Raw genomic sequence first — 16,903 nt, forward strand, 5'->3', positions numbered from 1 at the left:
AAAAGGGAAGACAGAAGCTGGTCGAGGTAGAAAGAGCGGAAGAGCTGAAAAGCTAGAGAGGAAAGGGGCATCTCCCGACCTGGACATCTCGTCTAGCTGGAGCGTTCGTCTTGCTGGAGCACTCGTCTTGCTGGAGCGCTCGTCTCAGGGAGCCTGTCTGGCCTGTCCTGGTCGATGTCGTCCTTATCCTCCTCACCACGACGGAGAGCTTGAGCGACGCCAGTCCCCGCAGGAACCGCAAGGATCGCCCACCGGTGTCCGGGTTCGGCTCGCCTCTCGCCGGACCGACCAGCTTGAAGACCGCACGAGGCGGACAGGTCCAAGATAGGTTTCAATAAAGACCATTTGGTCTGGTCATTTTAGGGTATTTGTGTGTGCACGTGTGTGTCTGGGGCCCCGTCTTTAAGTAGTAAACTGTTAAGTGCCTTTGCTGTATATACTTGCATATCTTGTATTCGGTTTAGCTCTGCCTTTAAGTGCTTCCCTAGTTTTCCCCCTATTATTGTATAAATAAACCCCATTTGTTCAATGTTTCAGCTCGTTCGTGTCCATTCCTTCATTGGCTGAGCGTGCTGCGTGTTGAAGAAATAGTAAAAGCGGTTACGGCTGTAAAGGGGACATTTGGACCGACGGAACTTTGGTGAGCGTCCGCTCGGGTCACACACGGTTCGAGTAGGCTAAGCGGCTCGTTCCGTATGGGTACCGTCGAGGGTGTGAAGACTCGGTAGATCGCCACGTGGTCTCTAGGTATTTTGAAAATTGGCGAATAACCCTGCACCATGTGGTGGAAATATTGACCCTTCACGGTCCGAAAGGGCCCCGCACTCTTCGGACTTTTCCGAAGAAGTACGATCTGAATTCCGGGCGATCGGTCGAGCCGACTCTGCAGCTCCATCTCGCGGTCGTGTTCACGGCCGACGTCCGGCCCCACAACAATATATATTGTTGTGGTTCCACAAAACCGCCTGCCTCTAAGGAAATGGCACCCACCATACAGTGATCCCCAAGCAGTTATTTCATTACTCTACGTGCACTTAGACCCTCCCCTCATGTCTTGTGGGTTAACGGGACGAAGTGCATTGTGTGAATCCTCTAGTTAGGTCTATTAACTATATCTTGTACTTGTCTACTTGTCTAAGCAGCTTGGAATGAGCCCCACCCACCACTTACCCATGCGATTGATTTACACAAACTTGATTCTAGCTCTTCCACTATCCTCGATTATGAAAAAAATAAAATAAAAATAATTGCATGCTTATCCAAGTTCCAAACCAATCCAAGACCAGGTAAATTTTTGACAAAATGACCGAGCTGGATCTGAACCAATTTTTTGCTTCCGAGCCCCAGCACGATAGACTTTTACAGTAAGTTAATTTGGGACATATTGCTCTTACCTGTTTATCTGTATATCTGCCGGTGTCCAAAAAATGACAGCACGGGAAGGCAAGCCATCCCGTCCTGCACGGCCTAACTCCTGGTAGTAAGCAATCATATCACATGGCGCACCAAAGTGAACAACCATGCGGATATCGGGCAAATCTACGCCCAATCCAAAAGCAGTTGTCGCCACAATGCACTGAGGAAACAAAGTCAAATTAGATAAACATTTAAATCACTATTAATACCAACAAGAAGCTAGACTAACTAATATAATATATATATATATATATATATATATATATATATATATATATATATATATATATATATATATATATATATATATATATATATATATATATATATATATATACACATATATATATATATACATATATATATATATATACATATATATATATATATATATACATATACATATACATATATATATATACATATATATATATACATATACATATATATATACATATACATATATATATATACATATATATACATATATATATATATATATATATATATATATATATACATATATATATATATATATATATATATATATATATATATATACATATACATATATATGTATATATATATATGTATATGTATATATATATGTATATACATACATACATACATACATACATACATACATACATACATACACAGGGTGAGTCTAAAGTAGTGCCTGATTTCTGTTTTTTTCGGCTGTCAGATTCTTTCTGGGAAGTCATGTTATTAATAATTGTCTTGCAGATTATTAATTTTCGTAATCCATTTATTTTTGATTTTGTTTTGCAGGTTATTGCTGCGAGTTTGGAAAGTTACTGAATTTTCACCAAATTGAACCATGAATTACCTTTCAATGAATCAACGCATTGCAGCCGTGAAACATTGCAGTGGTCAGATGAGGCATGCTTTAAGTTTAATGGCACAATTAACAGACACAATTGTGTCTACTGGGCTGCGAATAACCCAAGAGTGACATTTGAGAAGGAGGTAAATTTACCTGAAATGACAGTTTGGGCAGCCATATCTCCATTAGGGATAATTGGACCCTTTTTCTTTGAGGGATCTGTCTGCAGAAATTTACCTGGATATGCTGCAAACCTTCTTTTGGCCCAGGGTACAAGACCAGGACTGTTATTTCAAGCATGATGGAGCTCCACCTCATTATGGACGTTCGTCAGTGGCTTGATGAAAACTTTCCCAGAAAGTGGATGGGCTGCCGTGGTCCGATCGAGTGGCCGGCACGCTCCCCAGACCTTACACCTCCAGATTTCTTTATTTAGGGGCTCATGAAAGACCTTGTTTATCGTGAAAAGCCTCGTACCATTCAGGAATTGAAGGCTCAAATCACTGCAAAGTTTGAGGAAATTGATGTCAAACTCTGCAGACATGTGTGCCGCTCTGTGCCTGCTCGGCTGCAATTGTGCATCGATCACGAGGGAGGGCGCTTTGAAAACTGCAAGTAAAACAGCTTGGTACAGTTCCGTAATATTTTTTTCTTGAATAAATGGTTAGATAAACATGTCATTCATTTATTTCTACCTTCTTGTACACTGTAATACAAATGGCAAACAAACAATCAACTGACAGAAATCAGGCACGACTTCTGACTCACCCTGTATATAATGAAAGTATAAGCTGTACTAACAGCTCCTCCTCTGGTGTCCCAAACTGAATGGTTTTCAAGCATTTGTAGGCTCCATTTCAACCGAACAGATATATATATATATATATATATATATATATATATATATATATATATATATATATATATATATATATATATATATATATATATATATATATATATATATATATATCTCTCTCTCTATCATTGCACTCGTCAGCATCTTCCACATGTGCTCTTTCTTTCCTGTCATCACTCCTCACCCTCTTCTCACCCCCCCCCAAATCTTGTACCTCCTCCCACCAGTTTCCATCACCATACCATTACCGAGTCTCATCCTTCCCCTCTTCACTTCTCCCTCCTCCCACATGGCCGTGCCTTCGCTCATCGTCTCCCCTCCCTCTCAAATCAGCCGCCTTTTTCCTTCTCAAAGCAAACATCACTTTCTTCACCCTCACCTTTCTCCAAAGCTCCCCCTACACCTTTCTCCTTTGTCCCACAAATCTTCCCCCTCACTCCCCATTCTCAAAGTTTCCTCCTTCCCCCACCCTCTCTCTTCAAACTCATTCCTCCACCTACTCCAATCTTACACTTCCCTCTGCCCCCTCTCTTAATACTCCCCACTGTTCTTCATCCCATCACCTCCTAGCCTTTTGTCCCCTTTCTCCTCCATGCCCTCTCCCTTAAGTCTTCTGCAATCGCTGACACAATGTCAACATCTCTCCCAACATCCCCCTCTCCTCCGTCTTACCCTCCCCTTCCCCCTCCCCTCTCATCTCTTGTACCCAATGCCTCGTCCTCTTCCTTAACGGTGTGGTCCTCAAACATCTGGGATCTTCGCTCTAACCTAACAGATCTCTCCATACAGGTTGCTCCTGACAAACCAGACATATTCTGCTTCACAGAAACTTTCCTCCTTAAAGACATCTCTGACTGCTTAGTTTCTCTCCCTGGTTACTCCCTCCTCCACCTCGTCCTGGTTACGCCTCGTCCTGGCGGTGGAGTTGCTCTCCTTATCAAAAATTATATTCCTCACTTTCCATGCACTGATTGCCCTAACTCCACCACACCCCCAGGAGTACCTCTAGCTACAGCTTCCCCTCTGCTCTCTCTGCTTCCTCTCTTACCCACTAAATAATGACGACTCCATTTACATCTCGCTCGATGACAACATGGACCAACTTTCTATCCACTCATCCCAACTCCCTCTTCCTCATATGTGGTGATTTCAATTGTCATCCTACAAATTGGCTGGATGTGGGTACCTCTCTCACCTGCCATGGCACTTCAGCAAAGTACTTCTGTGATATCTGTCTGCGCTGTTGTTGGGACTGACACAATCTGTCAACTTCCCAACTCGGATCTCAGTCAATGGAACATCATCTCTTCTGGATTTCGTTATGACCAATTCCCTGCAAATATCTGATGTTCTACTTTTGCTCCAAATCGGTTCATCTGACCATATGCTAGTTGAAGTGGACAACTCTTTCGCCGTTCTCAGAGAGGCACCTCAGCACCGAGTCTGGCATTTTCACTCAGGCCAACTAGCAGGGACTTGCAGCAGCCATCAAGCTTCTTGACTGGTCTTCCATTTCTACTTTCCGTGACAAACTCATCCTGGGAATTTTTTCAAAGATATATTCTCTCATTCATTCTCATTCTCATTCTCTCTCTCTCATTCTCTCTCTCTCATTCTCTCTCTCTCATTCTCTCTCTCTCATTCTCTCTCTCTCATTCTCTCTCTCTCTCTCTCTCTCTCTCTCTCTCTCTCTCTCTCTCTCTCTCTCTCTCTCTCTCTCTCTCTCTCTCTCTCTCTCTCTCTCTCTCTCTCTCTCTCTCTCTCTCTCTCTCTCTCTCTCTCTCTCTCTCTCTCTCTCTCTCTCTCTCCCTCTCTCTCTCTCTCTCTCTCTCTCTCTCTCTCTCTCTCTCTCACATTTATTCCATCTCGTCTTCAGTTGTCATACCCTTCCTACCGCCCATGGTGCACTGACGCTTGTTGTGAGGCAGTGCCCTGAAACAACTTAACCACCTCATGGAAGACAAATCCAACTGAAGGCAATCTCATTTCCTTCCACAAAGCTCAGAACAAGTGTGTGCCTACACCCAGGAAAGGCAGGAAACATCTTTCTTATCTCAAGACTGAACTCTCAAACACGTCTCCCTCCTCCAAATCTGAGTGGCATCTGGTTATCTGTTTCTGGTGGGTGTTCCCCCTCCATCCCCTCCCTTACCTCAAATGACTACACAGCTGACACTACCCATGAAAAGGCTGAATTCCTCGACTCTGTTTGCTTTGAAATCTTGTGTCCCAAACCCATCGCTTTCTGTACCCACCTTACACAGTTGCACCTTGCTGTTCCTGGACTCTGTGTCCTTCTCTCGCTACAAGATGGGAGTGCCGTCAAACCGAGACTGATTCTGCAACCGGACCAGTTGGCATCGGCCCACGTGTCCTAAAAACCTGCTCTGCTGCTCTTGCTCACCCTCTCTCTGTTCTACGCACACTCTCATTTGCTCAAGGTCATCTGCCATCTGCTTGGAAATCAGCAAACATTACCACTTTGCATAAAAAGGCGTAAAAACTGATCCCTGTAACGACAGACCAATAAGCCTTCTCCCAATCATTAGCAAGGTCTTGGAGTCCATCATTGCTTCTGACATTAAATCCTTCCTCTTCTCCAATGGCTTCATTTCCAATCATCAATTTGAGTTCAGACCAGGTCACTCTATCCTGGACTTGCTGCTTTTGCTTTCCCAACAATACGTGAAGGTCCTCAATATCAGACATGATATCAGAGCCATCTTCCTCGACACATCACGAGCTTTTGATATGGTTTGGCACCCTGCACTGCTCAGCAAGCTCTCTTCTTATGGTGTCCAAGGCAATCTCCTCTCATGGCCCACAGAGATCCTCTCCTGTTGCAGTCAATTGATTGCTCTTAATGGAGTTCTCTCACCCCCTCTTTCCATCCAGGCTGGAGTTCTCCAAAGCAGTGTGCTGGGCCCTGTGGTGTTTCTAATCTTCATCAATGATCCCTCCAACTCTGGAAAATCTTCTTTATCTCTTTTCTAATGAGTCCACCTTCTGGTGGAGCATCTCTCATTACTCAGATCAACAAGCAGCAGCCTCTTCACTCTCTGCAGACCTGTATAAAATCACAAGCTGGTCAAACACTTGGAGCATGTCTTTCAATCCTGCAAAAGCTCACACTTTCATTATGTCTCCCCGAAAGGACCATCTTGAAACCCTCCAACCCCCCCCCCCCCATCTACTTTCTCAACAATCCTCTTGAAGATCTGTCTCTCAAGTTTTTGGGCCTCAATGTCTGCCATTATCTTTCCTGAGACAGCCACATTTCCAAGCTGGCCTCCAAAGCCAGTGGCTGAATGGGCATCCTCCATTGTGCAAAGCCCTTCCTTGGCACACCTGAGCTCGTAACCTCATACAAAGCTTTCATTTGCAGCTTGATGTAGTACTGCTCTCCCCTCTGGGCTGGTGCTCCTGCCTCACACCCAGCTCGGCTTCGTGCAATGGAAACCAAGGCTTTTTCGGATCATTGGTATCTCCCGCGATGGAGCTGAGTCTTTGGGTCTTGCACTCTCTCAATGCAGGCAGGTCGGTGGTCTTTCTGTCTTCAACCAACTCCTCACCGCCCTTGCAACCCCTGCTTTGTCTGTGCTCTGTCCCTATAATATTTTCGCAGGGTGCCCAAGGTCCGCCAGCAACCGCTTTCTGGTGAAACTGCCAAAATCAAGAATTACTGCTCATCTTCACTCTTTCATTCCTCTTTTTCCACACCTCTGGAACAAACTCCCACACTTTCTACAATCCCACTCTTCAAAACAGCTGTTCACCACCATCTCCTATCTCCCCCCCATAGAAAACCATGATCTTTTCTCGCCCAGTTAATCCTCCCTAAACCCACCTCCTTCGAATTCCCTGCTTTCCTTCCTGAAAGTCCCTATAGTGTCCATCTTGTATACCCCATGTACCCTGCTCCATCCCTCCCCCTTCCACAGATCTTCTGATGTCCCTGTTCCCTACTGTTGTGCTTCTCTCTCCCACCCCGTCACCTGCTCCCTTTGTTACAGGTTCTATGTGTTCGCTCTTATGAGCCGCAACAAAGTATACAAAAAAAAAATTGTGACTGTCACACAAATAGAACCTGCAAAAAATTTCAATTGAAATTAAACTGCTCTCAATGTTTCATGGATAATGTGAGTTGCAGCACAAATTAGATGCTAAAAATACTTCCCACTTCTTATAATCTGTTACAACATGCACCAATCATGTAAAATTATTCACACACGTCTATAAATAATATTGTGTCATGATGTCTCGTGGGTTGCACCGCGCCCTCCTCCAAAAAGAACATAAACCTGAATTCGGTGGTGGGAGAAGTCCAGCTGGACCTTTTTCCTTGCTGTCATCCCCATCCCAGCATGGTATGGTTGGCACGAGATGCCTGCCCCGTCTAGTACTTTGGCCACTGCCTCGGTGGAAGACCTTGTTAAGCAGTACACAATGGTTTGTCCTGGAAGCTCAAACTGTAGGCTAAAGTGGTACAAACAGAACATTACTTCATCATGACTTGGGTTTTACAAAGCTGGAGTTACAATGTTGATGCTCGTCTCCTGATCTTTACAACAATATTCAATTATAAACAGTGGTATAAGGCTCAAGTCAGTGCTCAGTTTCAGGGCAGCAAAATATGAACACATGAGTGAACTTTAACATGTATTACAAGGATAGAAACAGACAATTGACAAATCAACATAGTATGGTATGTGGGATTTGAAGCTGGGATCCCAGCAGCATGAGCAAAAGGCTCAGATGGTATGCCAAACAGGCAAACCTCAGTATATTTTTTCCTCCGACAAGGTCGGAGACAGAGGACATTAAAATGAGCTCCATCCAACCGAACGATCATCCATCCATGTATTTTTGTGTACGTGATACTTCAAAAACCGTTCAAGATTTGGCTTTCATATTACACAGATCTATTCCTCATACGACCCAATGGCAGGGGATTTAGAGTATCAGCTCCTTCTTCTATTATGATTCAATTCCACCAGATTGTATGAAGATGTATCATCATTGCAGATGTGCAAGTTTTGTTAAACAGATATTACAAGATATTACAAAAGACAAAAAAAACAAAAACATTTGACATGTATTTGTAATTATTGTACACTTTGGTGAGGATATCTGAATATAATCGGTTTGAAATTTGTATGTACAAATCACAAAACAGAGAAATTTGGGTTTGGTCTGTTTGTTGCTCCCATCTGAATATCATCATCTCGAGTAAATATTCTCTAAATAGATTATAAAAATAAACCTCAAGGTAGAGGAAAAAAAAACCCATCAAACGAGGAAAAAAAAATAGGAGAAGATTGATGGCACAAATTATTTTTTCATGAAAGCGAGAAGTGTTCATTTCAACAGCCAATTTAAGTGGTAGAAGGCTCAAGCTCAGGGCCTGTTGTCAGTTTAACCTGTATATGTTGTAATCAGACAGTACCTATACATTGTATGTGTAACTATGGTGAAATATTTACTCCCCTGCCCCCTTCCATAATCGCACCATATATGCACTGGTGTGATACCACCCAACCTGACCACCCCCCCCCCGTTTTTATACAGATTAAAACTTTATGACCTCTCACATGCAAACTGTTTTGTTGTTCAAATTCATCGAGGTATATTTCTTCTTTAAAGTTCAATCCACACCTGTTATTCTTGAAGATTTGACCAAGATCAGCCATTATGTCTTTTGACCTGTGCCTGACCTCCAAGAAAATATTTGGCCTGTCAAACGTGGTCATGGTTACTCTGGGATTCCGCAGCTTCAAAACTGTGATAATATCACTGCGTGCGGCAGGGGTGGCCGTAGCTGTTAAGGCAATTATAGGTACCTGGAGGAGAACAAGTATCATTCAATCAATCCATTTCATATCCGGTGCTTTTCATTTCAAAGCACAATTTCAAGGCACATTACAAACTATGAAAAGGTAAGAAGAGTAAACAACGACAAAGCAATGGAAAAAATAAGGGTTTTTAGGAGTTAAAAGTTGCAGTAATTGATGGGGGTGTGCAAATGAAATATGAACAATGTTTGATCGCCAAGTCAACATCATTATGTAAGGGACCGCCAGGAAGATGACTGTTGTTAGACCTCAGCTTTCTTGCAGAGGTATAAGGTATGAAGTTAGAAATGCAAGACTGAACCAATATTTTTGGCATGAAAGGTTATCTGCAATATTTTAAAATAGATACGTTGGCTTTCTGTGAGTGAGTGAAGTATTTTGATGATTTGAGTGATGTGATCAAATGTATAAGCTTGAACTTCCAAGCCTGGCTGCCATATTCTGAAAGAGCATGATATTCCAGATGTGATGCTGAAGTACTAGCCAATCGGAGAGAGCAGGACTCCATTGATCTATGAACAAAGGTTTGTTAGCTGTGAGTAGCTCTGATCTTTCAAGGAAAGAAATGGAATGACAGTCTGCAGCGGGCTTTGGAGGACATCTTTGCTCTATGGTTAGCCCGGGAGAGATCATGGCAGATGGTGAGGATAAAACTGCAAGATAATCAAGCTATTCCAGTGGCTGACAATGGAAATAGATAGGTGGGTTTGTTTTACAATACTTCCAAAAAGACAGGGTAATGCTGTGATAATTGCCAAAATTGAAGGACATGTTTGAATTTATCAGGCCAGCATCTAAATCAATTCCAGACAAGGACAGAGTGACAGAGCTGTTGTCAATGTGGAATCAACTTCAAAAAAGAAGAAATGGCTTTCCACGGCATCAGAAAGGTAATTTGCATAAATGAGGATCACGACAGCCTGAGACACTGTCTTGGCACATTCCTGCCTAAATTGGAAGAGGAAAGAGTGGGATTCCATTGACAACTAGAACGGGCACACAGTAGAGCGCACACCTCCACCCAGCTGAACAGTTTACATTTTGTAGCTCAATCAGGTCAGGTCAGGTCAGGTCAGGTCAGGTACGGGAGCATGCGCTGGAGCAGCATGTCACTGCGTCCACTTTCTGCCAGTACTCCAGGGGTCTCTGTCTGGCCATCCCCCAGGCAGATGCTTGGCCCATCCCCATCTCCTTGAGATGCCGATCAACCTGCTGCAGTCAAGAGGCACGTGGTCAGTCCGTTGGCCTCCTCCACTTACAAGGCTCTCTTGCTGAAAGAATCTGGTGAGCAGCATCAGCAAAACGAGCCACATGTCCACGCAGTCGCAGCTGATGCTCACGTACTATACAGGTAACAAATCTCATCTGAGTCTCACTCAGCAACAGATTGTTGGACACAAAGTCTGACCAGCGATAGCGAAGGATTCTCTGAAGAGACCTGGTATCGAAAGAGTTAAGTCTCCGTCTCAGACCCCTAGTCAGAGTCAAAGTCTCACATCCGTAGAGCAAGACCGGAAGTACCAAGGACTGGAAGACTCGGACTTTCATCGTCCTGCACAGGTACCAACAGCGCCACATCCCTTGATCCAGTGAATCCATGACTCCCCAGGCCTCACCCAGACGTCTATTGACATCTGGCTCACAACATGCAGAGACATGAATATCACTGCCAAGGTAAGAGAATCTCTCCATGACTTCAGCATCCTCACCACAAACAGGTACAGACAAAATGTCTTTGAAAGCATGGAACTTAGTTTTCACCCAAGAAAGCCGAAATCCGAGCAGCTCCGACTCCTTATTCAGCACCTCGAAGGCCCCCAAAAAGATATCCAATCTCCACAAAGATGACTGCATCATCTGTGAAATCAAGATCGGAGATCTTGACACACCAAAACGATGCATAGCTCCTTGATCTCTCGGACATCCTCCCCAGAACCCAGTCCATACAAGTGCTGAAAAGTGTGGGGGTCAGTACACACCCCTGATGAACTCCAGTAACAACTGGAAACAAGTCAGAGATAGAACCACCACATCTCACAGCACTCTCAATAACAGAGTACAGTCCAGACATCAGATTGATCAGTTTTGGTAGCACCCCATGAACACCGGGAATCCTCCAGAGGACATTCCGATTCACTGAAGCAAACGCTTTGCAGAGATCAACATAAGCTGCAAGCAGCCCTTGCCAAAACTCTTGTCTGCGTTCGGTGAGGACCCAAAGAGCTAGGATACGGTCAATCGTTGACCTCTTTGGTGTAAATCAAAATAAAAAACAATTACTGCACCATAGTCCCAAGAAAGAAGCCAAAACACACACACACACACACACACACACACACACACACACACACACACACACACACACACACACACACACACACACACACACACACACACACACACACACACACACACACACACACACACACACACACACACACACACACACACACAGTAAGTGCTTACAAAAGCTATTTTATTTGAAGTTATAACCTTAACTTATAAGAAATTGTCCAATTTCCCAACTGCCTGGATCAAAGCCTGACTGCTCTGAGCAATGGTGCTCAAGCAGATGGTGGCGAACCCGATCAAGAATTATCCCAGCAAAGACCTTGTCCAGCACTGAGAGCAGCGTCACCCCTCGGTAGTTATTGCAATCCTGGCAATCACTCTTCCCTTTTCAGAGAGGGACATCAAAGCCCCTCTTTCAGTCAGTTGGGATGATGCCCGTGTTCTCGACAGAACACAGCACTGCATGCAACGACACGAGTACAGCATTTCCACCAGCCGTGACAATTTCAGCATGGATGCCACAGATCCCAGGAGCATTACCCAATTTCAACCGGTACACCGCAGCCTGTGTTTCAACAAATGAAGGTGGACGATAGTTGATTGGAGGATCAGCAATAGAAATACTAACACCACTGACATCCAACTCAACAGCTGGTGGGTCAGCCTGGTGCTGTCACTCAAAGTAACCAGCCCAGCGGGTCTTCACTTCAGACTCCTTTGTCAAGAGCCCACCACCCTCCACTCTAGCTGCAGTACTTTGCAGGGATGGGCTTGGAGGAACGTAATACACAAATTCCCATGTAAGCAGGATGACAATCACTTGACCACAGGTGATGGTCTACCCCCTCACAGATTCCTGGGCACATAGGCCTCCTTATCCACCCTCAGTGCACTTACAGTTTTACGCCTCAACAACCTGAACAGCTCAGATCTGCAATCAAGCCTGGCCCTGCGACTGGTCAATGGTCTCCAGTGTCCCTTGAGAGACAAAATTCTTCTTTGCCCTACAGTGAGTTCCAAGATACCGTCCCAGCAACATCAAGGAAGGTAGTCTTAAAGGCACTCCACAACTCTTCAGGATTCCCCAAAGCACCCATACCCCCAAATGCCAACTCAGCCTGTTTGCAAACTCCTCAGCTATCCTCTCATCCTCGAGCTTGCCAACATTGTAGCCCAATAATAGGTTGAATCTGCATCCATACCTCAACCCAATTCTCATCAGCTTGTTCTTATCACCGACGCAACTCATCCACCAAGTTTTGCCAAATCCGTCCAAAACTTATTGAGATATCATGCTATATATCATTTTTGGCCCTCTTGCTTAATGGTGAAGAATCTCTTACAAAATTCTGGTGTCCGGATCTTTTCCAAAATTGAATCAATTCGTCCTTGTCACACACACAACCTGCCCACCAAGTTTCGTCTGAATCCGTCAATAACTTTTTCATATATCCTGCTCACATACAGGAGTGAATACATAACCTCCGTCCACCTTCAATGGCGGAAGTAGCAATACAATCACTGCACAAATGGAGTATGAAGGCAGTCTTGCATGCCACAGGCAGAGTGGGATGCCAGGCTTTTAAATGCTCGCAATATGTACAGGGAAACGTTTCCAGCCTCTTGTTAGATTTGGGGCCTCCAACTATTGCTGAGAGAGCAGCAGCATGTCCAAAGTCGAGTGACCGGGAGAGACTCCAAATTAATGGTCAGAGATTCAGCTGTTTGAAAAGAGAAAAAAAAGACATCAGCAACAATGATGGATTCCATGATTCTGCTTGTAATTGGAAGAAAGCTCACTAGTCTGAAAATTAAAGGATATTTTTTGCACATTTCTTGTGGACGGGTGTGATGTTTGCCAATTTCCAGGCAGACAGGAGGTGGCTGACAGAGGACAGGCTGAAGAGCGCGGACAGTGGAGAAACAAGAGCAGCAGAGCAGGATTTGAGAAAATGGGCACTCATGCCATCTTGGACCTTTGTTGAAACAGTGTTGTGGCTGGACAGAACATTCTTTACCTTCTAGGATATGGACACAAAGTCCAGTAGACATTGGGTAAGAAGAGGTAAGATGGGAAGAGAATGAGATGGGCTAGGTACACAGGATTTGGATACAAACACCGAGTTGAGACATTCAGCTTTATCTTGGGTAGAGTTTGTGGAGATGCTGTTTGAGGTGAGGGAGGAGATAGAGGGGGAGCATGCACGAGAGATGGACAGGCCAAGGAACTACCATGATTTAGAGGAAGAGGAGCAGTTGGAGATTTGTCTTGAGAACAGCAAGTTGTAAGGGTTTGAAAGACGCAGAGAAGCCTGCACTGAGCAGAAACACTCAGTTACAGTACACCCAGCGGGACGTTACGAGAGCATCAACCAAAGTTCATCTCATCCTCCGACTAAAGCCCGAGCAGATTCTGGTGATATTGTGCAGGTGGAAGAAAATCGAATGACAGACTTTAGCAACAAGCAAAATACTGTATAGGAAAGAGTTGGGTCCATAGTAGCAACTGAATTCCATTTGGAAACTGTGAAAGCAGAGATCAGGTGGTGATTTCAAAAGTTTCACAATCTCAGGATGAAGCTATTTAAGGATGGGTTGGGGCCAAGAAAACACCCATATATGTCGGTCTTTGTCACACCGAGGTTTTTTTGTTCTTCATCACCGATATTTGAATATCAGAGAGAAAGGAATTTGGATTTGTAGAAGACAGCACACCATCAGGTTCAATGGTCCTGCGTGGGTATAATCAGCATAGCAACCAAAGCTGTTTTGCAATTGTACCTCCAATGAACAAGGAAACGGTTCAGAAAATTGAAACAACTTCATAAATAGAGACGGACAAGTCAGCCATGTTGTCAAGATGCAAATAATAGTTAATCGAGCAAAACAGAAAAAAAAGAAAGTGAGAGTCATTGGTGTTTTTGTTGAGAGAGGATGAAGGTGAAGCAGTGAGGTACATCCGCTGATGATGTGTACATACTTGCGGTAAATACGATCGCAGCAGAGAAAGCCGTCTATAAGACTTCCTGAAGTCGTGACCCCATTTTGACACACAGTGAGCTTCGTCCACTGCAATCAGCTGCACTCCTGGAGGCAATGAACAATGCCATGAGGCCAGGCAAAAAGAAGAGGTCTCACAAAAGTATCATGTATGCCTGTAAATGTTTTAAGCCACCTTGAAAATAAACATATTATTGTCACATTGGCATATTTTGATAAATCAAAAGGTGTTATCATGTTTTATTGAAGAAACAAAAATGAATTTTATTTTACAAGATTAATGCATGAAATTTCAATATTTGGTGTGACCACTTTTTTCATCAAAGTCAAGAAATATCCGTTTTGGAATCCTTTCTTGCAATTTCAGGAGAAATTTCATTGGGGGGTTGTTCCATGCATTCTGAAATGTTTCCATTTCTTAATTTTTTCATTATCTTTCCAAACGCAGAGCGTTTTGCAAGATCTGTTTTTTTCGTCGGTTTGTTTGTGTATTTATTTCTTTGTTACAATTGATTTTCAAGTTTCAACTAGCTCTGGAGATCACAGTTTTCGTGCAATCGCTCTCAAACTTGATATGTATACTCGTGAGCGCAATAGCTTTCGACACACAAAATGTTGAAGGTCAAGGTCAAAGGTCAAGGTCACCAGAAGGTCAAATATCAAAATCAACGAAACCCTTAACTTTTGAGTAATTTTTATCGGATCATCTCCAAACTTGGTGGATATATATAGTATATCGATAGGCGCTCAGCTGATTAGTTTTTGGTGGCGATCGGCCTTGACCTTCATGGTTCGCGCCTCAGGTCGAAGTTGACGATCATGAACGTCATTTTTAAATCTTTGACTAACAATATCGAGTAGTACCTCAAATTGAAGCCCAAGAAGAGTGCTTTTCAGATATAGCTATAATTTTACAACAGAATCTTTTGCTGACGTCATTGACGATATAAATATTTTTGTTTTTGGCAAGATAACCTTCAGCCTATGGCTGAGGTTCGGGCTAGTTTTCTTGTTTTGCTTGTTTTTCGGTTGTTTATTAATCACACACACAAACACACACACATATATATATATATATATATATATATATATATATATATATATATATATATATATATATATATACATATATACATATATACATATATACATACATACATACAGGTTGTGGACAAAAAAAAATGGAAACACCTGGGTAAATGAAGGACACCAAGCATATTGAACAGCTTCCACACAGGTGTGGCCCACATGTTAATTAAGCAAATAACATCCTCACATGCTTCATGTCATGTATAAAAATGCTGCACAGGCCTGGTTGCCTATAATTATGGCGAGCATGGCTGCAATAGGAGGCCTCAGTGACTTTGAAAGAAGGGTGATTGTTGGGGCGTGTTTGGCAGGAACTTCAGTGACAAAGACAGCTCAACTTGCTGATATTTCACAAGCAACGGTGTCCAAGATGATGTCGGCATGGAACTCTGAGGGAAAGACATCAGCAAAGGGCAACAGTGGGTGGAAGCACATACTCCAGGCTTGTGATATGTGTGCATTAATATGCCGTGCAAGGCAAAGCAAGTGAGCAACTGCGGATCGTGCAGGCATTAGTTGTTCATTAGGCATTAGTTGTTCGCAGATAAATTAGTATGGTGTTCGTGCAGGCATGATGAGCTGAATGGCCTCCACTTGTGTTAGATTTCCTTGTATCATTTGACGGTAAATTTCAACCAGGTGCATGAACAGCCAGTTTCATCAAAGATCCAACAAGAACTTCAGAGAGCAGGATATCAGTTGGGTTGCAGAGCACAAACCACTCGTCACAACTGGTAATGCATGTTTGTGAGTCCAGTGGTGCAAACAGCACAGGCAATGGATTATTGAGCAGTGGAGAAATGTGATATGGTCAGATAAATCATCCTTCACCATGTTCTTGACAAACGGATGTGTGGGTACACCTTGTCTCAGAGTTTGAGGGGACATGCGTCGATGTTAGTTTATGTATCCCCGGTGTGACATCTTCCCCCCACCGCCCCCCCCACCCTGCTACTTTCAATACCCGCATCGGTCTGTTCCAAACACACTGCTACTTTCATTCCTTCGTTAAATACCCCCATTGGTCCGTTCTAAACCATCTACTACTTTCAAGCCACCATTACTCAATTCAAAAACCCCTCTTTCATACTGTCTGTCTTTCTTTCAACCCCACAGGTTTGTTCTTGTCCTTCTGTGCATGTCTTCCTCACCACTCAAATCCACTCATTCATTCTCTTACTATTTACCATCAATCACCTGTGGTGTCGTGGCCGAGGTGCGAACAGGCAGACACAAGCCGGAGGGTAACACAACTCCGCTTTATTGCCTCGAGCGAGAGGGTGGGCGTAGGATGCCCGTAACTCCGCTTTAGTACGCACTCACTGCACTGTACAGGCACACGACCTACAAGCCACTACTAACGATACCACCTGCTGCTAACCGGTGCTACAAGTCCCTAGCGGGCGAGAACAGCTAAATGCATTGCAGACACGTGACTACTATCACAACTCCTCCACGCCCCCACAACGCTCTATGCCCATACGCTACATCACCTATCACTCCCCATCAACAATTAACCCCCTGCACTAGCACTGAATTGCTTTCCCA

General features: G+C 43.7%; 1 protein-coding gene across 1 annotated transcript in view; it reads right to left on the reverse strand.

Annotated features, from left to right (window-relative positions):
* The window catches only part of WRN (WRN RecQ like helicase), a 115,384-nt gene that overhangs the window by 38,038 nt on the left and 60,443 nt on the right, over positions 1–16,903 (reverse strand). Inside the window, 4 exon segments of the mRNA XM_085850958.1 lie at positions 1,395–1,576; positions 7,424–7,598; positions 8,778–8,962; positions 14,247–14,353. Of these exon segments, the coding sequence (XP_085707084.1) occupies positions 1,395–1,576; positions 7,424–7,598; positions 8,778–8,962; positions 14,247–14,353 (649 nt within the window).

Source organism: Eptatretus burgeri, chromosome 13, assembly GCF_056783735.1.
Source record: "Eptatretus burgeri isolate ZD-2024b chromosome 13, Ebu_testis_v1, whole genome shotgun sequence".
Lineage (NCBI taxonomy): Eukaryota > Metazoa > Chordata > Myxini > Myxiniformes > Myxinidae > Eptatretus > Eptatretus burgeri.